At 40.5% G+C, this 24,714-nt stretch overlaps 1 protein-coding gene across 1 annotated transcript; it reads right to left on the minus strand.

The window, feature by feature from the left end:
• Nucleotides 1-12,159: 12,159 nt before the first annotated feature.
• On the minus strand, nt 12,160-23,763 carry LOC148803004 (caffeic acid 3-O-methyltransferase-like). Its single transcript, XM_088897539.1, has 4 exons — nt 23,184-23,763; nt 13,163-13,473; nt 12,978-13,044; nt 12,160-12,601 (listed from the first exon to the last, which is right to left on the minus strand). The coding sequence occupies exons 1-4, from the start codon at nt 23,600-23,602 to the stop codon at nt 12,310-12,312; spliced, it is 1,089 nt and encodes a 362-aa protein (XP_088753665.1). The 5' UTR covers nt 23,603-23,763; the 3' UTR covers nt 12,160-12,309.
• Nucleotides 23,764-24,714: the final 951 nt, after the last annotated feature.

The following is a 24,714-nucleotide window of genomic DNA, read 5'->3' on the forward strand; positions in this document are numbered from 1 at the left end:
CATACAATGCCATAATAGGGCGGCCAATCACGCATATTCTGTGGGCGGTGGTCTCCACCTACCATTTGGCCATGAAGTTCCCTACGGACTTCGGTGTGGGGGTAGCGCGGGGCGACCAGCTCGAGTCCCGCAAGTGCTACGTTGCCGCCCTAAAGGGAAAGACCAAGGCGGCCGGCGACCTCGATCTGGAATGGCCCGCGGAACAAGGCGAAGAACGAGCCTCACCCACAGAAGAAACAGTCGCGTTCCCAACCTCGCCTACGGACCCAGCTCGCGCACTCCAGATCGGTGCTTCCGTCAAAGAACCCCTACGGACCGAACTGGTAAGTTTTTTACTCCAAAATTTAGATATTTTTGCATGGTCCATGGCCGATATGCCCGGTATTGACCCTGGTCTAATAACTCACAAACTCAACACTGATCCTTTAGTCAGACCCGTTAGACAGAAGAAACGGAACTTAGCCCCAGAGCGCTGGAAGGCGGTCGACGAGGAAGTCGAGAAGCTCCTCGCAGCAGACTTCATAAGGGAAGTCCATTACCCGAGCTGGGTGGCCAACCCTGTGCTGGTGAAAAAGGCGAACGGAAAGTGGCGCATGTGCGTCGACTACACCGACCTGAACCGAGCTTGCCCGAAAGACTGCTTCCCCCTCCCTAGGATCGACCGCCTAGTGGATGCGACCTCGGGACATGAATTGCTAAGCTTCCTGGATGCCTACTCAGGCTACAACCAAATCCGGATGGACCAGTCCGACGAGGAAAAAACCAGCTTCATAACCGAGTTCGGCCTATACTGTTACAAGGTCATGCCCTTCGGGCTAAAAAATGCCGGGGCGACCTTCCAAAGACTTGTAAATAGGCTGTTTCGGCCCCTGATCGACACAAAGATAGAGTGCTATGTAGACGACATGGTCGTCAAAACACGGTTTTCACGAGAAATAATAAAAGACTTGGACTCTGTCTTCCAAATCTTGCGTCAGTTTAGCATGAAGTTGAACCCCAACAAATGTGTCTTTGGCGTCACCTCGGGCAAATTCCTAGGCTACGTTGTCAATCGGCGCGGCATCGAGGCCAACCCGGACAAGATAAAAGCCATCCTAGATATGAGACCGCCTCGGAAAGTAAAAGAAGTTCAAAGGCTAAACGGTCGCATAGCCACTCTAAGCCGCTTCATGTCCAAGTCGGCAGATCGCTGCCTACCCTTCTTCAAAGTAATCAAAGGCAAAGGGTTCGAATGGACCCAAGACTGCCAGCTCGCGTTTGACGAGCTAAAAGGTTACCTCGCCAATGTGCCAACCTTAGCTCGGCCCGAGGAAGGCGAAATCTTAGAACTGTACCTCTCGGCTAGCGACGAGGTGGTCAGTTCGGTACTAGTAAAGGAGACAGACCGGGTCCAACCACCCATATATTATGTTAGTAAAATCTTGCAGGGAGCAGAGACAAGGTACTCGCAGATAGAAAAGCTAGCGTACGCACTGGTGATAGCAGCACGAAAACTCCACCCGTACTTCTAGGCTCACACCGTCATCGTCCTGACCGACAAACCTCTGAAACAAGTACTACTCAAACCCGAGGTTTCCGGCCGACTGACGAAGAGGGCCATCGAACTCAGCGAGTACGATCTCCAGTACAAGCCAAGAACTGCCATTAAGGCCCAAGCCTTGGCAGATTTTATCGCCGAGTGTACGTTTAGCCCCAAAGCTCGTGAACCGGTCGAGCCCGAGATCCCCAATTCGGGCGAACTCGGAGCTCCCAAACCAACGAATCCGAACCCCGTGAAGTAGCAGCCAGTGTGGCATCCCTCTTGGTTAGACCAAGCGTGAACTGGGAGGAGGAGCCCTGGATCCTTCACGTAGATGGCTCCTCGAACCAACAAGGTAGCGGGGCTGGAATAGTGCTACGTGGCCCGAGCGGAACAAAACTGGAATACGCACTACGCTTTGAGTTCGCGGCATCTAACAACGAGGCGGAGTACGAGGCACTGATGGCCAGGCTAAACCTGGCGCACAAAGTTGGAGCAAAGCACATGGTTATCTGTAGTGATTCCCAGCTCGTAGTCAACCAAGTTACAGGCGAATACGAAGCATGCGAGCTCACAATGATTGCATATTTGGCAAAAGTAAAGGAAGCTCTACTCAACTTCCAGTCACACTTCATCAAGCAAATCCCGAGGTCAGAGAACGCTGAGGCCGACGCCCTGTCCCGACTAGCAAGCACGAGCCACAACGCTAGGAGAACCGTGTACGTAGAGGACTTACCTCGGCCTAGCATTCTCGGTAGGGCAGAAGAGGTCACTCCCGTCACTGAAGCAGAGCCGAGCTGGATTGACCCACTCGCGAGCTTCCTGCTAGACGGAACCCTCCCCATGGACCGCAATGCAGCCAAGAGGGTGCAGCACCAGGCAGCCAAATACGTCATGATAGACGAACGGTTGTACCAACGATCCTACACGCTCCCCTACCTGCGATGCTTGTGCCCGGCCGAAGCCGAGTTGGTACTCCGCGACACCCATGAAGGCTTGTGCGGCGGACACCTGGGGGGCAGAGCCCTCGCCCAAAAAGCACTTCGACAAGGATACTACTGGCCAACGATGAAGACAGAGGCAATCAAGCTCATCAGAAAATGCGACAAGTGTCAGAAGCATGCCAGCATCCACCATCAGCCCGCTGCCGACCTCAAATACCTCACCAGCCCATGGCCCTTCGCCCAATGGGGCATCGACCTCCTGGGGCCATTCCCACCAGCGACAGGCGGGAGAAAATTCCTAGTGGTGGCAGTAGATTACTTCACAAAGTGGATAGAAGCTAAACCCCTGGCAATAGTTACAGCCCGAAACATACAAAACTTCTTTTGGAAGAACATTGTATGTCGCTTCGGGCTACCTCGGGTGCTGATCTCCGACAATGGCAAACAGTTCGAAGATATCAAGTTCCAAGAATGGTGCCGAAGTATGGGAATTAGTCAGAACTTCACATCGGTCGCACACCCGCAGGCAAATGGCCAAACAAAAGAAATGAACAGAGCCATCCTCCGCGGACTGAAAGTGCGATTGGACCGAGCCAAAGGTTTGTGGGCAGACGAACTACCAAGTGTTCTATGGGCACACCGAACCACGGAAAAAACCGCCACAGGTGAGACCCCCTTTAACCTCACATACGGCACCGTGGCAGTGATCCCGGCAGAAATCGAAGTGCCTACGTTGCGACTAGAAGCGTACGACGAACAGACAAACGAGGGCGAGTTACGCACCAACCTCGACCTACTGGACGAAGTGAGAGACCTCGCGCACATCCGAACTACGGCCTACGAACAAAAGGTAGCTCGGTATTATAACGCGCGAGTAAAGAAGAGGAACTTCCGCGTCGGCGACCTGGTTCTCCGTAAAGTCATGGTGCCCGAACCAGGCGTAGGGAAACTTGGACCAAACTGGGAAGGACCCTACAGAGTAAAGAAAGCACTCGGTGGGGGAGCATACGAGCTCGGAACCCTAGAAGGAAAACAAGTACCCCGAGCATGGAACGTTGTCAACTTAAGAAGGTACTACCTATAGACCACCAAGGCAAGTACCCCGAAGCCTAGGTAGAAAACGAACTGGACCGAAATGGTCAGGTTGGCAAAAAACGCAGCTCGAAGACAACCAGACAAAAAGCCATTTCATGTCAGAAAAACGAACTGAAGAACCGAAATGGTCAGTTCGGCAAAAAACGTAGCTCGAAGACAGGACAACCAGCACTTGAACAAAAAGTCACTTCATTTCAGAATAGATGTGTACATTCAAAAAAAAAAAAGAAAAAAAAGTGTACATTTCATTTTACAAGTCGGGGGCTACTTCATCGTTGTCAGAAACCACTTCGACAACACCCGAAGGACCTGCCTCCCCCTCGGAGTCTGGTTCGGCATCCGCAGCATTAGCCATTTCTTGAGTAATGCGCGAAGTGGATTGTTAGACAGTTTTGTATGCCCTTAGCTTCAATCAGAATGATGTGTTTTATGAGTTTATTTTAAATGAATAAAGATACATATTTGATTCATGTTCCCTTGGTATGTTTCTGTGTAATACCCTTAAACTGGACACTTAATGAGACTCGTGTTAGTTTAGAATGTTCACAGCCAGTGGGTCGGTCTGGGGAGACCTATCCTGACAAGGCTGACACTGTAGTGCCACCAAGTCGGTTGGGGTGGCTTGTCTCAGCTGCCAGGGTGAGACCCTAGGCACATACAGTGTAGGATTAATTGAATCTTTGAACTGGACCAGATTTCCAGTATTGCCCTGGACCTTGGAGATTGATGGGCAAAACTGGAAAGTTACACCCGACCCCTAGACTCGATTATGATACTACACTAGGTGTCGGATTGGGCTGTCTTTGATGTACCAATCAGTGAGATCCTTAGCGGGGGTCAAAACCTAGGTATGTTGGGACAGTCCGAGAATTCATCTGAGTGGGTGATCATAGTGACAGGATCAGCCCCTTTGTCGGACAAAGGTAATGATCGGGGATGCACTCTCACTGATGGAAACCAAGACTGCCGGCAGCCGATTTCAACCGTTGAGATTTGTTTTGCAAAATATATTTTATATAAGATATAAAAGTATATATGTACGGTTTCTAAATTGTTTGCAAGAAGGTTTTAATTCCCGGGATCCATATAAGTGGAGAGTGCAACACTGTTCCTTGCAGCCGAGGGAGAGGTCCTCTCTTGTCGGGCAGTGTATGATCATTATGGGCTGAGAGGTTAAGTGTAAGACCATTGAGGATAATACCTGATGGGCTAATCTTGCATCTGCCCACAGTCCCTGGGTGTTACAAGGTGGCTTGGCCCAGGGACCACTTAGTGTAAGTGTTGGGCCCATAGAGCCCATTTGATGGGTTTCAGGGGGTGCACTGTCATTAACAGTGTATTTGGCCAAGCCTTGTAACAAAGGCTGGGCCGAACTCATGTGGCTGATGTGTAGATCAATGCTTGGGTCCCACGCCATACAAGGAAGCCCAACTGGGCAGCAATTTGGAAGCCTTTTGAGTACATAACCTTAAATGGGCCTTAAGCCCATTTCGAACTGGGCTGATTTGATCAGTCATTTAAAGGGGGCGAATTCTTAAGAGGGTCAGCTGAAAGGATTGGGCTTAGACCCTATCCACTCAGAGAGTCCATGATCTAAATGAGATTTAGATCTGGAAACCTCCTAATTAGATTAGGAGACAGCTGATCTGATCTGCAGATAAGATAAGGGTTATCCCTTAGGGACTTCTAACCCCAATATGATTTGGATTAGCAGCTCCTAATCTGATTAGGAGCTGATCCCTTTAAGATTATAAAAGGGGAAGGGGGCGGCAGCCTAAAAACACAACATCATCAACAGCATTCTTCTCTTAAAGAAAGAGAGATTGAGAGATTTCCTGCGTACTGCGAATTCTCTCCTGCCGCCACCTTCCTGCCATTGCCATTCCTTCAGTTCGATCTCCAGTTCTTGGGAGCAATCAAGATTGGATCTTGATTTCAATCTTTTGTGAAAAGATTGGTTGGAGCTGTACTCAAGTCGTCCAGTTGATCCTTACGAAGGGTCAAGTTCTTTTGAAGAACGTTGCTGATTCTGCTCCACCCTGCACTGCGCCATCTTCAGTGGGAGCAGTCTTTGGATCCTTCCTTGGGCGTGAACACCTCCATTGGGAGATATTACTTCTCTGTATCAGGTATAATCCTCTCCCATTATTTTTGGTTCAGATCTGGTTCAGTTTATGGTTCAAGATTGATCCTTGAAAATACGATTTTCTAAATAGGGAATACGATTCCCAGTTGAAGGGAGAGAAAAATTTTTGAAATTCGCCCCTTATTCCGCAATCTTTGGGCGTCCATAGGATGGATCTCTCCTTCCCTTCATGGATATGGCGCTAGTGTCGAGCTCGGGGTACGTATTCCGGATCATCCACCGGCTTAGCTTGAAACCCCTCCTGTAGGAGTCTACCATCATATCATCGAAATCCGGCGAAGCAATGTAATCGCTGACAGCTTTCTTCTTCGCGTCTTCGATGCCTTGAGAGAAGATCTGAGTCCTCTCCCTGATATCCTCCTGAAGATACTCGACTTGGTGCTGCAGGTCCAACTTCAACTCCGCCATATTCTTCACCACCACTCCCATGGCCTCAGCATCCCTCTGAGACCTCGCCTGCCTAGACCGCTTGAGGCGAGCAGCAGCCTCGGCAGCACAAGCAGCCTCCTCGGCAGTTCGAGCAGCCTCCTCGGTAGCTCGCGCCTGCCTCGAGTATCTCTCCACCTGATTCGCTAAGGCGTGAATAGAAGAGTTCACCTATCAAAGGAAAACGGGATCAAAGAAACGAATAGAAGAATGAAAGCCAAAGAACTCTAAAAAAGGGAGCACTTACCACCATAGCATGAGTAACGGCACGGCAGGCCACTTGGTGTAGAGGGAGCTCAGTCCACGCCGCAACTTCCTCGGGAAACATCGCCTCCTTACTCCATTGAAGAGCATGAACAGGCGACAGCACGCTCCTGAAGCCCCCCGGGGCCTCCAACCCCGACGGCCCAGCTCGCGTATGGGCAGACTCGGAGTAAGCAGGAGCCCCAGTGTGTGTGGTTTCGGCATAAGGAGCCCCCGCCGGCTCCTGCGTAGGCGGAACCATATCGGGCTCCTCCGCCGGATAGTCCGGTGCCTCGGGCTCCGCACCCTGGAAAGGTTCGGCGCGAGCTCGCTTAGCCACCCGTTTCCTCCTCTTCATGCCCTGGAACAAGTGCCCACCTCGGGTCCCTCGAGAGTCCATCGTACCTGCGAAAAAGAGTTCGGCATCAGTAAGACACGTAAAAGAAGAGCAAGACAGGATCGCTAGGGAAAGAACCTACCTGAACTCAGGCCCGCAGCAATAAGCTTGGCCTCCGTCAGATACCGTTGACACTCCAGCCCGAGCTGCGCCCATTGCCGGAGGCCCTTCGCCGTCTCCTTATCAAGTGTGACGCCGAAGTCGGGAGCGGCCATCCCCCAGCCGGTCTGAAACGGCCACCCTAGCGCACTTCGCACCCCGAAATAGTCCCGCTTCCACGCCGGGACCTTATTAGGGAGTCAATGTAAAAGCTTGAAGCCTGGGCGAGGGGACAGGTAGTATGCCCACCTACGCCCAGGAAGGGGACCCGCTTGCTTTTTCAGCATTAAAATGGAGGAGAAAATCTCCAGATCCAAAGGAAAGTTCTCGTCACAAAATAAAGAGATCGTCCCCACTAAGTTCCTAATGGAGTTCGGGTGAAGCTGGCCAACCATCACACCGAAGTGGTTTAGAACCTCGATGAGAAGAGGGTGAAAGGGCAGTCGCAGCCCCGCAGCGAGCTGTTCCCGGAAAATCACGATCTCATCAGGACCGTGTTCCCAAGGGAAGCTACCCGTAGGAATGAAGTAGGCGTGCTCCCCGGGCAAGTCGTAATAGTCTATGAGGGATTGAAGTCCCTCAGACGTCATAGTCGAAGGACCGAACTGATCTAAAACTCAGCCACGACGGGAGGTGGACGCCGACCTACCCGAAGCACCTCGGCCTGTAGGTTCAACCCATTCCTCAGGACCTACATTGGGCTCACTTGAACTACCAGGGGACGCAAATCGATTGGTAGAACCTACATCAGACCCGCTTGAATAGCCTGAACCCTCCGAACTAGACATCAGAGAATAGAACGGAATTCCAAAAGCACTCACCCGGGAAGAAGACTGAAGAAGACCGCGAAAGCTCGAACAGGCAAGGAACCGGGGATGCGAGCTGAAGAGCCTGAACGCGAACTGGAAACTTAGGTGCGAGCTCAAGAGGTACAGCAGTAGCACGGACGCCCCCCCCCCCCCCACGTGCTATTTATATCCACTACGGCCAGAATGCGACGGCCCAGATCGAAGCCAATCCAACGGCCCACATTCACGCTAAACCGCACGTCTTCCAAAGTCAATCAGCGCACGTCTTTCCGAAACTGACGAAGCGTCGCGCACGTCTTGTCAGAGGACAGGTGTCAGCACATGTCTTCCCGAAACTGACGGGGTGTCGGCACACGTCTCCTCGCAATAAAAGCGTCTGCAGCGCAACTCTCGAATGACTGCCGTCACGTCTCCCAAATGCGCGCCCTTTTTTGAAAATCAAATTAAAGCGAGCGTGCTCAGCACGGACCAAAACCCTCCTGCAACCCTACAAACTCCCCGCGCCAAGACGGGACCCTTGTCGCAGGGAGTGGGGGGCAATTGATGAAGGGGAATTTGGCCCGACCACGCAATTACCCGACACGTGGCAGAAACAAGCAACTCGGGACAGTAGAGCGCCCGAAGCAAGCACCGAAAGCAAAGTCCAAGCTCATTACTGAGCCCGAACTCCAGACCGCCCTACTTGGAGCCTGAGCTCCCCACCAAGGGCCCGAGCTCCCCACCAAGGGCCCGAGCTCCCTACCAAGAGTCCGAGCTCCCTACTGGGAGTCCGAGCTCCCTATTAGGAACTCGAGCTTCCTACTGAGAACCCGAGCTCCCTGCTGAGAACCCGAGCTCCCTGCTGAGAACCCGAGCTCCCTGCAAGGAGCACAAACTATAGTGGGCCCCAAGCCTCGCAAAGCTGCGATCCGAGCTGGCCCGTGGCGGCTCAGAACACTCCCCAAACCGAACTCAAGACATCTCGCTCACTCCAACACTTAGCTTCCGAAACACCAGGATGATCAAACGTCCGTATCCGAGGACGACACACCTGACTGATTTGGGATCTGACGCCTGACAGCCGCACTTCAAACGGCCTCCTGCTACCGCCACCTGCCACCGTCGTTACTAGCCGCAGAGACGGCTCCGACAAAGGAACAGTGGCGGTTCTGACTGACCAGAGGAAATGACATCCGAACTGGCAGGAGTTCAGAAGTAATCATGCCCGATCTGACAGAAGCCTGGAATTGAGTGCGCGAGGTGGTTATAAAAGGCTCCTACCCCCAGAAACGAGGTATGCTAACTTTTGCGCTATCTGGTCTATTTTGCCTTTGAAAGACTCTAACTTGAGCTTCGGAGCCCTTACGTCGGGTCCTCGGAGCTTCTCTTCTCCCTCCGTTTCAGGTCCCTACCACCCGGTTCAGAGGCAAGATCGTTGACAGCAAAGACCGACCGGATTGCGCATCATCACACTTGATTCGATATTCAAGAATGTGAATGAAAAAGCCTTTAGTCACTGAGCGCCTAGGTCAAATTCCCTATGGGGCCCGTAATCAGATTTCTCCAAAAAATTAGGGTTTCGGGCAACACACTTCAATCTGTCAAGGGGGCAACAAAGCCAATCCTCTTCTCTCCAGAAACCACTAACAACTGGGCTGAAATAGGTGTCTTTAACTATTCATACGATTTAGTTCTCCATACACACTGTGTATGGGAAAAAAGGGGAAAAACGAGCCTACTCTGATACTAAGAAGAAAAACAGCCTTTTGAGAATAAATGATTGTTTAGAAAGATGCAAAAATCAAAAGAAAGTAGCCGAAATCAGAGTTCAAGAGGAGAGAAGATGAAGAAGAAGGTGGCGGCAACTTGGGTTCAGAGAGAAAGATTTTCGAACATAATCTCTTCTCTTACACCCTTAATTCTATTTTATTAAGTTAAACTTTGGTAATTTACAGAGAAGCCCCTATTTGAGCAAAAAATTAAAAAGACATAACATAAGAAAGAATAAGTCCAGATTAAGGCCTATTACAGAAAAGAACATAAAAGATAAAAAAAAGGATAAACAGCCTATGGGCCATTCGGCCCATCTTCTCTACAATAATAACTTTCAAAAAAAAGTAATAGATATTAAAAAATAGAGCCATAATTTAAATTATTATTATACTAATTATAAAAATAATATTTCACTTAAATCAATTAATAATTGTAGAAATAATTTTAAGAAAACAAAATTATTATTAATAATAATTTTAAAACCTTAATTTATATTTAAGAAATATTTATATATATTGAAATCAATATTTATTGTATTTTCAGTAATTTTTTGTTGTATTTTTATGATAAATATATTTTCGTTAATCATGTAAAAATCTATATTTTTTTCTTACGTAGTTAAAATTTTTAATATTATTGATGATCAAACTATTGTTGTCAAAGTTTTTTAAATTTAATTTATTATATTTTTGTTATAAATTTAATTTTAGAAATTATGTATTTTTGTTATATTTATTGATTATTAGTAATTAGTGATGAAACTATATTGGAGATTGCACTATTTATTGACTAATTTAATAGATATTAGTATTTATTGTATTTTTATTAGTTATTTATTGTATTTTTATTGTAAATTATTTCCAATGATTGTGTACTTTTTTTATAAATTTCCGATAACTATTTAGGATTAAATTATTATTATTTATTAGAGATTAGACTATTAATTTGGCTGAAATTAAGAGTATTCACAAGTTAGTTCAATTTTGTTGTACATTGTTTGGCCAAGCAGATCAACCTAATTGGGTTGGGGAGTTGGTCATTTGGAATCGACCGACCATTAGTGAAAACCATTTGATTCAGGTTTTATCGGATTATGTCGGTTTTTAGTTTGGTTAGTTGGTTCAAAAGATTTAAAATTAAAAATTAAATTTAAATTTAAAAATTATAGCAGTATTATTAAAAGAATATATTTAAAATATAAAATTTTACTATATGTCTATGATTGGGTCATTTTGGTTGTGGTTGATTTACAAATGGCTAAGTAGAAACTGATTCGACCTGGTCAGCTTAATTAGGAAATTGTTGAACCAAAGCCAAATGGAAATACTTGAACACCCTAACTGAAATTAATTATTGTTATTTTGTCTTGTAAAAAAAAGAACTAAAACTAGTATATAAAATATAAGGGTTCGACTATAATATGGAAAAGATATGATATCTGAAAAATGTCTGACCAATCAACTAGAATCATAAAGTGTTGTAGCCAATCAGGTGTTATTTATCAGAAATCATGGGTGGGTTTTGATTGGTCAAAACTCTTTCGATACCATGTCTTTCCCGCATCATAGATTTTCTCAAAATATAAATAATTATTAATTATCTAAAAATTAAAATATAAAACAAGGGTCTGGTCTTATACTCTTATGTATTTTATTGTATAGCTTTTGGTTTAACAAAACCCTAGACCGGATCTGCTCCTCACATAGGGTGCTTCACATGTGTCTCACACGCACATCCTACCATGCATTGGGAATATCTCCCATACTTGTAAATTATTTTTCATGGGAGATGTTCCCAATGCACAGTGGATGTGTATGTGAGGCGCCCAATATTAGGAGCAGATCCCGTTCCACAAAACTCATGCATTATACGAGTCCCCATTAGTAATAAATTAAATTAATGTGACCCATACGGGACAGTCAGTTACCGCCGGCAAAGGTGCAGAATAGTAATACTTTTAAAATAGTAATCTCTGCCGGCAATCATGAAGGCCAGCTCACACCACTTTTGTTTCATTGTCTGTCTTGCAAAGTCAGTTCGGGCTTTCCGGCGATTCTGGCTTCCACATTTGAATATCAAAGCGGAGATTCGGAAAAGAACCACCATCTTTTCTTTCAGTCTAAGCTGCCAGTTTGATCAAAATCGGAGATTGGCTTATGCCTAAGACAATGGTTTTAATAGCTATGTCACGTTTTTTCTAGTAGAAGGTTTTCAAAATTCATGCTTCTTTCTCTTCCTCTATTTTTGTTTTTTTTTTTTCTTTTGATTTTTCTTGCAAAAATTAGGTGGTGATTGTCATCCCATTCTTGTGTAGAGCATGATTTTCAAAACTGGATTGGACGGTCAGATCGGAAAAACCGAAAATCGGTCAGATGATCGGTTCCATTTTTCCCCAAAATTGAATATTTTCAAAAACCGTTGATTTTGATCAACAAACTGCTCACTCGGATGATTAACTGTTCAAACCATTCGAATAGTTTTAACCATTTTTTATTTTTTTTATTTTTTATCAGAATAGGCCCACTGTTCGACCCAAGAACCGGACCCCTGACCGGTTCATTCTCTGGATTGATTTTAAAAACCTTGGTGACTAGTTTCCAAGGAATTACAAAACAAATTTGATTAGGATGTAGCTGCCTGCCAGAGATAACACAGGAAAGCCGCTTTCAGTGACTCAATTTATTTCTAATTATGTTGTAGAGAAAATATTAGCGTGGCTATTATAAACCTGATAAAATATTCAGACTTTAGGATATATAGAATAGTCCCCACCCTTACAAATAAAACTCACTCACAATCACAACCATACACAAATAAAACTCACTCACAGTCACAACCATCCATGAACTTTTTCATCAAAACAAACAAACAAACCTCTGCTATTTGTGGAACTCCATAACCCACATGTCATAAGCACAACAAAGTCTTTCACAACTGGAAAATCCAGAGCTCATTGCCAGTGCTTCAAACTCTTCATATGTCCTCTCTTTTCCTCTAGGACATTGAGATAACATTATTGAATCTGCAACTTCAGGCGACACACTAATCCCAGCTGCTGGAGCCTCCGGAAGAATGTATTCCACAACAATAATCTTTCCCGAGTTTGGAAGAGCTTTCCAGCAGTTCTTTAATATCTTTAAGCATTGCTCATCACTCCAGTCGTGAAGTATGTACAACAAGTGTTTAAGAAAGGAAAAGAAATTCTTTTACGAATAATATAATTGAGCTTTTAAATTAATAATACAGACGGGGGGATTAATTCAGGTCTCATGCACCTTTTAAATACAATTCAAAACTTGGTTTACTAGATAAATTAATTTCTTTTAACACAAATAAATAACAATAATTGAATATATTTCTTGATTATATATAATATATAAAATCAAGAATTGTAATAAACAATTTATAAGTTACAAGGAACTAATTCGGATTATAGCATGCATGATCTTTGTGAATTATATTGTCCCACTATAATAATTCATTTAAAATATTTTATGAATGATCTTTGTAAGAAATAAATTATTTAAAAAAATTAAAAAAGTAACTCGCCTTCATTAAAATGGCTTCTCCTTGTGGGACATTTTCAAACATATCCCCTGCAACATGTTCCACACCTGATGACAAAGAATTAAAATTCCTTACTAAAATACCATAAAATTGGAAGCAAAAATAATGCTAATTTCTCTACCTAGTAAATAATGATAATTATGCAAAGGAAAAGATAAGTCATACCAGGATAAGATGGTGCATCTGCAACAACATGAGGCAAGTCGAAATTAATACCCTTAATTTGAGGATACTTAGATGTGATTAAGTTGAGCGTGACTCCAATCCCGCCTCCAACATCCACCACCTCTTTTAGACTTTCAAAGCCTTTGTATGTCTCAAGTACCTTCTTCATGACTATTATACTATGATCTGACATTGCTCTATTAAAAACTTTGTTGAATCGAGAATCTTTCCCAAGGTATTCAAATAGAGACATATCATGGGCCTTATTAAAAGGAATTCCACCCTGAAGAACAACATCTTTCAAATGGTACCTACAGATCAAAATAATAACACTATTATTTCCATCCATTAAAAAAAAGGAAAAAGAAATAAAGAAGGAAATTATAGAGCTAAGTAATTTTTTGTAATATTTGGAAGCCACAAAGATGGACTATATATAGACTACTATTTATGGGGAATATATAGATTGCTAGAGGATTGACAGTAAGTTAGTTGAAAACATGGTTCAAAATATCGATACGCCCACGTATCTTGCGATATTGATACTGTTTTTTTACTCTTTTTTATTTTTTTCAAAACCGGTTCAGGGGGCGGTTTAGGGCTTCTCCACCCCCTGAACCGGTCAGATACGTGTCGATACTTTGAACCTTGGGCGAAAAGGGTACTGCATGTTAATGTGAATAGGTGCAAATAGAAGACAAATGTGAGTATTAAAACGCTTCCCTCAATCTTTGCCCGACCAGTGCATAAGGTCAATTTGAATTTAGGCAAACAAATACAATTTGCAATCCCAAATTCTAATAACAATAAGGTCACCCGAAAATATTGCTTGAATATAAACTTTAACTTGCCCAAACCAATTAAGTCTTAATTTGAATTTAGAGAAATAGATACCACTTGCTTTTTTAATATTAATTACACTATTTTAAGATCCATTTAATTTAGAAATAATAACATTAATACAATTTTAAAATTAACTAATAAAAATTTAAATTTTATAGACTTGTAACTCACCTCAAATTATAGCTTGGATTGAACTTGAACCTGATTAGGTTCCCCCTTATATAGGCATATGTTAATTATAACTATAATATGATATATACATATACATGTATACATACATAAATACATAAATATTGTCCCCACCCCGTCCCTAATTAGAATATGACCATACCAATGGTCAAATGCGGGCCCCGATTGGGGTGGGCCATATTGTCATTCCTATTTACCATCCATCACTTGTGTTGAGGGAGCTAAGCCACCTGATCTGATGTTGTGAAAATAATAATGAGAGGGCAGTGATTTGAAGTTGTTGCAGGAACTCGAAACTGGGAATTGCAAGAAGATGGAGGGTTGAGTCGTGCCACTTGGTCACTATACTTAAAACCGTATTTGCCCCCTATAGTGCAGCCTGGTGATCGCAAACCGGTCACCAAGGTAAAACAGCGTGCACTCGCTTACCAGACCTCCGCAAACCACTAAAGATTGATGTCTCAGAGAAAAACTATCGAAAAATGGTGTGTGAGTTGACTGGGTTGGCCAACATTCCTTTTATAGAGTGCTCTCAAACCCAAATGGACACATATGTGTCCTTTCAGAATTTTTAAAACAAAATGATTCAGTGCATCGCGCGTACACGTACATGCGCTCGCGCCTGCGCCCCGGCCAGACTCGGCATGTGTGTGTGAAAAGCACCCCCAACCCCCCTCACAGGCATAGAATATCTATAGTCCTCTCCTCCTATGGGTCCCTACTCATAGAGGGAGCAAAACTACAAATATACTCCACTCCTACTCTTTTCCCAAGTAATGTGGGACAAGGAGTCATTCAAGGGAGGAAAGGACAAAAACAAGAGAGGGAGGAGAGAGATTCTTGTAAATTTGAATCTCCCTCCAACAATCCCCCACATGATTCAAAATTATAAGATCGAACAATCTAAGCATCGCAGTGAGAAAAGTATTCATGATGATGTCTTTTGGACTTCAATCAACACTTAGGTATGACTGGTTAAGTTATAGAGTACGGGTGGAGTCAGACTCCTTCAATCTTTCCTCCTTATCGTAACTAGCTAACCGGCCAACTAACTCAACTCACCAGTTCTTTAGTGGTTTTTTTGTTTTGGAACATTGCGGCCTTGTTCCCCTCTTGGAATCTTGAGTGTTTTCGAGAATAAGCCCTAGATCTCTCTTAGAAGCAGCCACACTTCACACTCACTTGTTTTGTTCCAAAACAAAAGAGTCAGCCCTAGATCTTACTAAAATTCCACAACAAATGTAAGGTTGTTGTGGAAAAACTCAAGAAAACAAATCTGAATGGCACCCAAACTAAAAGTAAAAATAGAGATAAAGAGAAATAAGCACAAAATGCATAGATTTATGTGGTTTGACTTATATCCTACCTCCACGGGCAAAGGAGGAATAGAAATCCACTATGAAATTGTCAATGGAGAAGAAATACAGAGTTGTGCCCTCACAGAAAATCCTAAGCCCCAAAATACAGAGTTGTGCCCTCAAAGAGTTGTCAATGAATATGGATCAGGTCCATGCCACTATGGGGTGGACTACGAGCCACTACAAACCATTATGAAGCGAGTTGCCACAAAGAATTCAAAGGCACAAACATAACAAAGGTGCTTCGGAGTTCCCTGCATGCATGGTGTTGGAAGACATTCCCAAAAGTAGGGGATTTGCTTGGAGGCTTTGTAAAGGTAGATCCAGAAAATTTGAGTTGGACAAAGGTTGATTCATTGGTTGTCTAGGTACATTCTGCCTGAGAATTCCCTAAATCTGTTTCAATGAAGGTAGCAGGGGAGATTTTCGTAGTGAGAGTGGCAGTCTCTTTGATGGTGGGAGGCAAAGTTTTAAGATGTTAGTGGTGGAGGCGGACTATGTTCTAGGGGAAGCCTCAACGCCTGTTTTGTTGTCGCTGGTAGGAACAAGGAAGGAACTCAATACATCCTAACTCGAGAGGGGAAGGGGGCTAGAGGTGGGTTGCGGGACGTTGACGGAAGAGAGGATTTTTGAACCAACTTTCCGAGGGAGTTCGATCAGCACTACAGTATGTGATGGAGATGTTAGATAGCTAGTGCCAGTGTCTTGTGTAGGTAAGGGAGACGCTGACAAAGTGGGGCTCACATTGGAAATGTTGGATTCAAATTCAAATTCAAATATTGAGCTTCTTTCTAAAGAGGCAGACAATCTTGCTGAGGTGGAAGGGGAGCCTGAAATTGGTAGGAGCATAAGGGGGTCTTCTTAGTGTTAATGATAAATTGGTGGGTGTGGATTGGTCCACACCACACCCTATGGTAGTGATTAATCCATACAACACCACACTTCATAGTTGTTCTAAACTATGGATAGATTGTGCGAACCGGACCAGCCCACACATACGGTGGCATTCTGTAGGTGTGGTGTGAACCAGTCCACACCATACTTTTTGATTCCATGTATCTCATATACATTTTATGGGATATCTACTCAGTCGATCATAAATGTCTAATTTTTGCATTTTATATTGTAAATAAATTGAAAAAAAAGGAATCAATATGTAGACAATAATTGCATTTCTTAAATAACTTAAAACATATTGTTTTAAATATTAAAAATAAAAAATTAATATTTTAAATATTAGTTTATTGATAAAAAATATTAAAAAATTAATATTTAAATAATGAAAAAGAGTTGAAAAGGAGAACTGTCGGACTTGTGCTAGAATTAACATTAAAAATTATTATTTTATTGATAAAATATTAAAATTTATTAAAAATTTAAATAAAATGAGAGTAATTGAACCAATGTAACACAAGTGCATTACACTGAAACCTTCGCACAAATTGTCAACACAATAATGTGGACCATCCATGAAAAAATACTATGGACAATAAATTGGAGTGTGGCCCGTCTCTGTCTGCACTATATTATGGACGGGGACCGTATCCACACATAGTAGAACACCATATCTTATCGTAAATGGGACCAAAAACTACCGAACGCCACCTAAATCTCGCTCAAGTTCTTTGGAGTTTTGACCATTCAGTGGAGCAAACTTCTTCTAAGAAAACCATTAGAGGCTTGACTTTGTCAATCTAGGCCCAGCTAAAGGCAGCCACGGCCACCATAAGGGCTAAAATGCATGTGACACTAATCAAGAACCTATGAATCCTGATTTCGCCACTTTTAGAAAGAGGTGAATTAAAGGTGTGCACATGGTGGGTAGTGGGCACGCATTGAATGCTTTGGCATTGATGCTCTGATCAGCATGGCTACCATGTCTCCACATGATTTTTCATATGTTGCTTATTCTTTGGTTGACTAAACACACATATTGTGAGTTAGTATTAGGTCATCTCGATAAACCAGCTAGTCTCAAATCAGTTTAGTGAGATTAACTAGTATTAGGTTGGCTAGGCCTTCAATCAAGCCTTCTAAGGTCATGTGAGGTCAATTTATCACTTTTCCCCCCAACTTGTTGCCATGGTAACGACTTCTAACTAGTGGTTGGTTTTGGCCACATCAAGATAGCTTGGAACAACCTCTAAAAGACTCTAAATTGACCACAAAGTTGATCATCACAATAAATTTCTAAGAAAACTAACCTTCTTTTTCTTCAAATTGTGGATAACTCATGCTAATTTAGAGACAAAGGTTGGTTACTCACACTTTGAAGGAATCCCTCTAATTATTAAAACCAAACAATAAAATCTTGCCAATTTGGTATATTTTCTATTTGAAATACCTTCCTACTCCTAGTATTTAGGATTTAGAAAAAAAAATGGACTACTTTTCTATTGGAAAAAATCAATGTGCATAAATTCTTAGTGATTTTCCTCATAATAGGACACAACTCTACCATAACATCTCATTTTACTTTTTTTAACAACACCCCATACTTTTGGGTGTCATCACATGACGCCTCATGTTAGCACTAGTTGGCTCGTGAGATGCATGGATTTTATTAAGAAAAATTGAAAGAGCTCTATGAAATTTTCAATTAATTAATGTTCATCTAAGTTTAGTTCAAGCATTATTTTTTGGGGGATTTATGACTATTTTATTCCATCACAATTCAAGTTGCACTTTAGTGAGAGTAGCTAATTTCTTACTCTCTAGATAAATTTGTATTATTTTTTGTATCTTAGTGATACATATTTTATTAATTTTTAAATTTTAATTGGTGTATAATTATTTTTATGTAAATTTATAAAAAAAAAACTCCTCTTATAAGAATTCTATAAACCATACTTGTGTTTTGACCCCTATAATTTTGAAAAAAATGCAGATACCTCCTTTCATTAGCTTTTCAATAACAAAGACATTGAAGTTACAAAAATACCCTTGTTAAGGTGTTACCATATATAATCTAAAGTTTCAACTTTACCCTCAACTAATTTACTTTGCGTGACAACTTTCAAAGAATAAAAATCTCCACGCTTCTTGGACCAAGAAAGGTACATAAAAGGAAGAGAAACTATTTTTTTCAAGGTATTTTAGTAATTTGTATCTAAATGAAGTTGGCTAAGGGTAAATTTGGTACTTAAAAAATCAATGCATTACATCAGCATTTTCTATTTCGAACGCTAATGGAAGGAAAGTATTTGCTCCTTTTTTCAAAACTATATAGAAGGTTTTTGTTAAGTTTGAAACACAAGGGAGGTTCAAAGGATTGTTAAATTAAGAATAATAAATTTTTATTATTTTTTATTTTATTAATCCTTATTAAGTTTAATTATAAAACTACTATTTTTTTAGATAATTTTGTATTAGTTTTATATTAATTTTAAGGGTAAAATATAAAAACCTCCCCTAAAGTTTCTCACAATCATAAAACATCCCCTATATATAGTTTCATTTCAACAAATACCTCCCCTAAACTTTTGAGAAACTTGACAAAAACCTCCCTTCCGTTACCTTCCCAGACAGAAATGTTAGACTAATACACCAATTTTTCCAAATACCCATTCTACCCTTTTTAAATTATTTTACATACAAAATTAATGAAATAACCCTATTTTAACTCGACAAAAACATTAGAAGATGACCATTAAAGGAGGTTTTTGTCAAATTAAAATAGGGTTATTTGAGTAATTTTGTATGTAAAATAATTTATAAAAGTAAAAGGGTAGAATGGGTATTTGGAAAAAACGGGTGCATAAACCTAATGTTTGCCATCTGGGAAGGTGACGGAAGGGAGGTTTTGTCGAGTTTCTCAAAAGTTTAGGGGAGGTGTTTGCTAAAGTGAAACTATAAGGGAGGTTAGGGGATGTTTGCACATTTTACCCTAATTTTAAATGAATATTAGTTTTTTTAATTTATCTTATTACTTTTTATTAATTCTTTTTTTTGAAAAGGGTAAGGTAATAATTTATTAAGAAACTAGAAAGAGACTTAACTTTGTGCTTAGTTATAAAATCACTACTCTTATTTGACCTAGCCATTGGGTCCTGATTACAATATATAATGTATTTAAAACTTTTAGAGGACTTAATTTTGTGCTTAGTTGTTTGATTGGAGTAATTGTTCTTTTTTTATTTTGGGTAATTTATGCGATCTTTGCAACTCTATTATTCGAAAAAACATATTTTGTGGCCTTAAATTTCAATCCTTGGCTCTTCTTTTATTTATAAAAAAATTAAAATTAAAATAAAAAGTACAAATTAGACCTAATATATATATATATACACACACACACTCGTAAAATGTAATTATATTATATTATACATATATAGATGAATGATATGTTATGGTTTTACTTGTCTAACTCAAATAGGAGAACCATTAACTTGTAACGTAGAGGTAGAAACTATTTAGCCTCCAAGTCAGTTTTTTTTAAAACAATCATTTTATTTGTTGAGTAAAGTACACAATATTTATTGTGAAATACAAGTTACTTGTTTAATTAACTTAAAAGTTAATTATCTTTTAAATGGAAGTTGATTATTTAGCCTAATAATATATCATTGAATATCTCTATTTCAATATAATTATTTTTTATTAATAATTACAATTTACTATAAATATAGCTAGTGTATATAAAATTATAATTGAGTTGAAATACATATAGATATAGAAAAAGTTAATGAATTTTAGGCAATGGAGAGGAGATAGAATTAGTGGCATGAGTTATTGAATGAGAGAGTTGATGGCATAATTAAGAGAGGAGATAGTTACAAGAGTTAATAAGAGAAGAGATAACTAATGAGAGAAGATAAAAGTCTTAAGGTTGATTATCTACTTGAGTTATTTTGTTCAATTTTAAAATTAGAAAAGTTCAAAAAAACCAAAAAAAAAAAGAAAATAAGTGCCTTTCAGAAATAACCATCAAGCTGAAAAGTGCTAGCTTGGGACATTCCCTTTTAATATATAGATATAGATTCCATCAGTCAAATATACAGAATATTCTCACATGAAGGGTTATACATTTCTAAAACCTGAAAATACCCTTAAGTCCTATTTTAAGATCTAAATTATAAAAGAAACACATAAATTCTTTAGAAAATAAAAATTCATAAAAAAATATCAAATTTGAAGAAAAATATAGAAATCCAAAAAAATATTTTTTGTAAAGGTTTTAGAAATTTCAAAAAGCATAAAAGTTCATAAATACCCTCCCAAAAAAACCATATATTTTGGACTATTTACGAATTTTAATTTTGTATTTTTTCTGCAGTTTATGTAATTTTTGGATAAATTGTTCTTTTGATTTTTTATCAATTTCATTTTATTCTTTTGAATTTCTGAATTTTTGCAGTGTAATATAATTTTTGTTATTTTCTAGCTGAAATATATATATATATATATATATATATATGTTTATGTACTTTTTAATTATCAATTTCTGTGTTTTTTTTCTTTTAATTATGGGAAAACTAATAGTTGCATATATATATATATATATAACTGTTAACGCCATTAATAGATTGATGAGGGCAATGTTGTGATATCATGATGTACATATGGCTGTTTGTTGCAAAAAAGGGTAAATTACAAAGACCCCCTGTACTATAGGGTCTCTATTCATCTTCCCTGAACTCGTGATACACCAATAGCAGCGGAGATAAGGGGAGAGAAAGGGAGATCAGGGATTACTGCCGCTACTGTGATGGTTGGTGTGAGAAACTGGTCTGGGGATAGCGACGATGATGGATTCGCCCCACTGTCTGGGGCCATAAAAAAAAAAAGGAATGAACAGGAGAGTGGAATGAATGGTTGGTGTGAGAAACTAAAAAAAAAATTCTCCCCATTATTTCAGACAATTGTTGTAGTCGTTTGCTTGAATTCAGTTCAAGTTTTATGTACTATAGTACTGAAGCTGTAGTTGAAGTACTTTTGGGGTTGGGGCCATTTTAACTTTTTATCGAATGGAAAATTGCATTTGACAAGAAGAGAGGCAACGAAACTGCTGCCTTTGGCGACGCAGGCCGTCCTTTTTAACACAGTCTCTGGTTGCGTGGCCATGATTCTGCTACGATGGACGCAACATCTGCAGCGGCAACAGCAGCAACGTTCAAAATCGTCAGGGGCCTTGCTTCTTCTACCACCTGCAGAACAGCGAAGCCAACAACTTTGGTTCCTCCAGGGTCCTCCACCAGGCCAGGTATGCTCTGCGGCATCACCAGCACTAGTACTGTGTTTCTTTGCCAGAAGTGCCCAAGTCCTATATCTAGAAATGGTTTTCCCTATCTCACTCGTTGCTCAAGAAAACTAGACATTGGCAATGATAACACAAATGACAGGAACCCAACTATCGATACAAGTTCCACTTCAACTACCCAACAACCCTCAACCCCCACACAGATCCAAACACCTACTTCCTCTTCATCCTCTACTGGGTTGGTGTTTGATTTGGGTTCTAACAACTGCTGGGACAGCCGCGAGGTTGGATCTCTTGTCTTGAAAAGATATCTCAGTGACGATGCAGAGCGGTGGTATAGAGAACTTGCCGATCTCCCTTTCTCTCCTCCCCTATAACCGACGGAAGAGCAACCCCTCCTCGTCCACTTCCACCGCCGCTTCCGCCTTCAAACTTGTCATCGACTTCCACCGCTGCAACTGATTGCAGTGGCAGATTCGAACTCAGCAGCGTCGAATCCACCACCGGCCTCTCTCCCTTTCTCTCTCCATCTTTTATTATTCATTTTCATTTTCTATTTCTGCTCCTTCCCAGAGTTGTCGCGCCCTCTGTCACCGCCAAACCAGTTGCTGCCCCCCTCTGTACTAGGTATCACTATCATCTACCTATATGTACTATACCCTTTTATTAATTATATATCCTTCTATAATAATTCCTTAATTCCTTAACTATAGGGCAAAATATACGTAGGCATTATATTCATGAAAAACTCCTTAACCAAGAACCAAAGGTTCCATTTGGTTATTAATTAAGGACAAACTATTATACCCAGTACAAAAAAAAAAAAAAAAAAAAAAAAAAAGTGGAAGAAGATGGAAAATAGGTCTCCTTGCTGTGCCATAGTCTAGGAAATTAAATAAAAAGCATAATTTTATTAAGTGCGTTAACACAAAAGAAGTTGGTAAAATTGTGGACCAAACTAAGGATCAAGGGATAATGAAAATATATTGTCAGAGCAATGATCAATGGATCCTCTCTCTCTCTATAAAATGGAATCATCACTTGAGTTTTTACAATTAGGAACTTAAGCAACCCACAATCTTTAACAAAAAACAAAAGAGGATAAATTAAGAAAGATTATTCTGTACTGAAATATGTGTGCATCTCATTTTAGGGCAAACCTATATTCATAAATGGAGGTGCAAGAGATGAATGAAGAGGACGGATCAAGAACCGAGAAAACACAAGAGGGCCAAACCTCTATTAATAAAGTGTATTGTGAAAGAATAGATATCCATTTCCTAGAATTAATATTCATTTCCCATGTCATTTTATCGTGCAACATAAAGCTATGAGAATATATATATATATATATATATATATAGGAAATCATCTATTTTCCTTCATTTTGTGTGCAACAAAATAGAGCAATAATATATTACGGATTTCATACCAACTATCCATGAAGACCTTGTCCTCACAAAGTAGAACCAAAGAGGCGAGCGAGACTCCATCCTTGTTCCGAGTGAGAAATTTGCATACAGGTGCTAAAGCATAATGCCTTTCTACTCGACCATTCTCTCTTTTGATGAGAGAGCATTTTAGAACAGAAAAGCTAGCAAGGAGACGCAACATACGATCAACCATCGTTGGTGCATCTGGGTTGTGTGTTTGCAGGTGTGAAGCAATATCCCAAGGCGAGAGATATGCACCAGGGCCAGCTGAAGATATGATCTCAAGCAATTCTAGCTCTATAGCTGCTTTCAAGACCATTGGAAGCACAGAAGCACCGGCCAATTCTGTGGCGAAGGCATAAATTTCTTCGTCGTCGTCTTCGACTAAGGATTTTGCACGATTATAAATCGAAGACATTTTGCTTGAGTTATGGGGCTGTACAGTAAAGGAAGCAAATTAGTATGAAAGAGAGGTGAACAATGTCGTCCCCCTTTTCAATTGTATCTGGTAACCTTTGGGGGAACCCCTTCTAACCTTTAGAAAGTTTGAAAAAAAAACAGTACATGGCAGTGCTGATTTAAGTATCGAAGAGAATGATTTATAGGATTTTTTTAGGTTGAGAAAGATGATAACATGAAGTAAAAAAACTAAGTTGTTGGGTCTGTGAATCAGTATTTTAAAAACGTGAAAGCGACCCGATCTGCTCCTTACACCAATCTAACAGCATAGCATAGGGCGATATTACCAATGCACTGTGAGGTTGGTGTCAGGAAAGCTCCAGATTCAACCAGCAGTTCAGGCATCTGAGTCAAATACGTGAACTTATGATGTTGTAAACAAAATAAATTAAAGGAAAATTATATGCTGCCATTATGACATGACACCAATCAAAACCATATGAATTTGATAAACAACCACCTGATTGGTTACCACTCTAATGATACTCACAGATTGATTACAAGGTTTTCCAGTATCATACCCAAAAATCAAAATATGAACTACAAGAATATGCACAAAAATGGGCATGTGTCTAATATTTTACACCCATCATATTAAAAGGGTTTGACTATGATATTAAGAAAATATGTGTGTGAAAAATGATGACCATGAAAAATGGGGAGAAAATTTTGAAAAAAAAAAGAGAGAAAATGCATTTGTTTGTAAATAGTAGTTACCTCCATTCTTAAAAAGATTAGGGGTATTTACCACTATTAAAAAGGAAGAGAAAACAAAATTTTATTTTAAATAATGAAGGATCCATAAATGGGTTGTTATTTAGAAATAAAATTTTATTTAGTCTATTAAATAAAATAAAAAATTTATATATAAGAAATATCAAATAAAATAATAAACTAAATTTACAATATAAAAAATGGGTGTCAAACAAAATTTATCAAAATACATGAACAAAAAATATCAAAATAATGGTTCCATACCTAATATAGGGGCCATTATCTAGTGTACATTCAAACTATAATATTATATATTGATGCAACTCTTAAAATTACCTTTCTAATATTCCTCCGTGT

Source organism: Nelumbo nucifera, chromosome 1, assembly GCF_055504915.1.
Source record: "Nelumbo nucifera cultivar China Antique chromosome 1, China Antique-T2T, whole genome shotgun sequence".
Taxonomy (NCBI): Eukaryota; Viridiplantae; Streptophyta; class Magnoliopsida; order Proteales; family Nelumbonaceae; genus Nelumbo; species Nelumbo nucifera.

Coding starts and splice junctions, on each gene's coding strand:
- LOC148803004 (XM_088897539.1), bottom strand. CDS start 23,602: ATGTCTTCGATTTATAATCGTGCAAAATCCTTAGTCGAAGACGACGAC. Junction 13,474..23,183: donor AAGGTCTTCATGGATAGTTG/GTATGAAATCCG, acceptor TTTGATCTGTAG/GTACCATTTGAAAGATGTTG. Junction 12,602..12,977: donor GAAGCCATTTTAATGAAGGC/GAGTTACTTTTT, acceptor ACACTTGTTGTA/CATACTTCACGACTGGAGTG.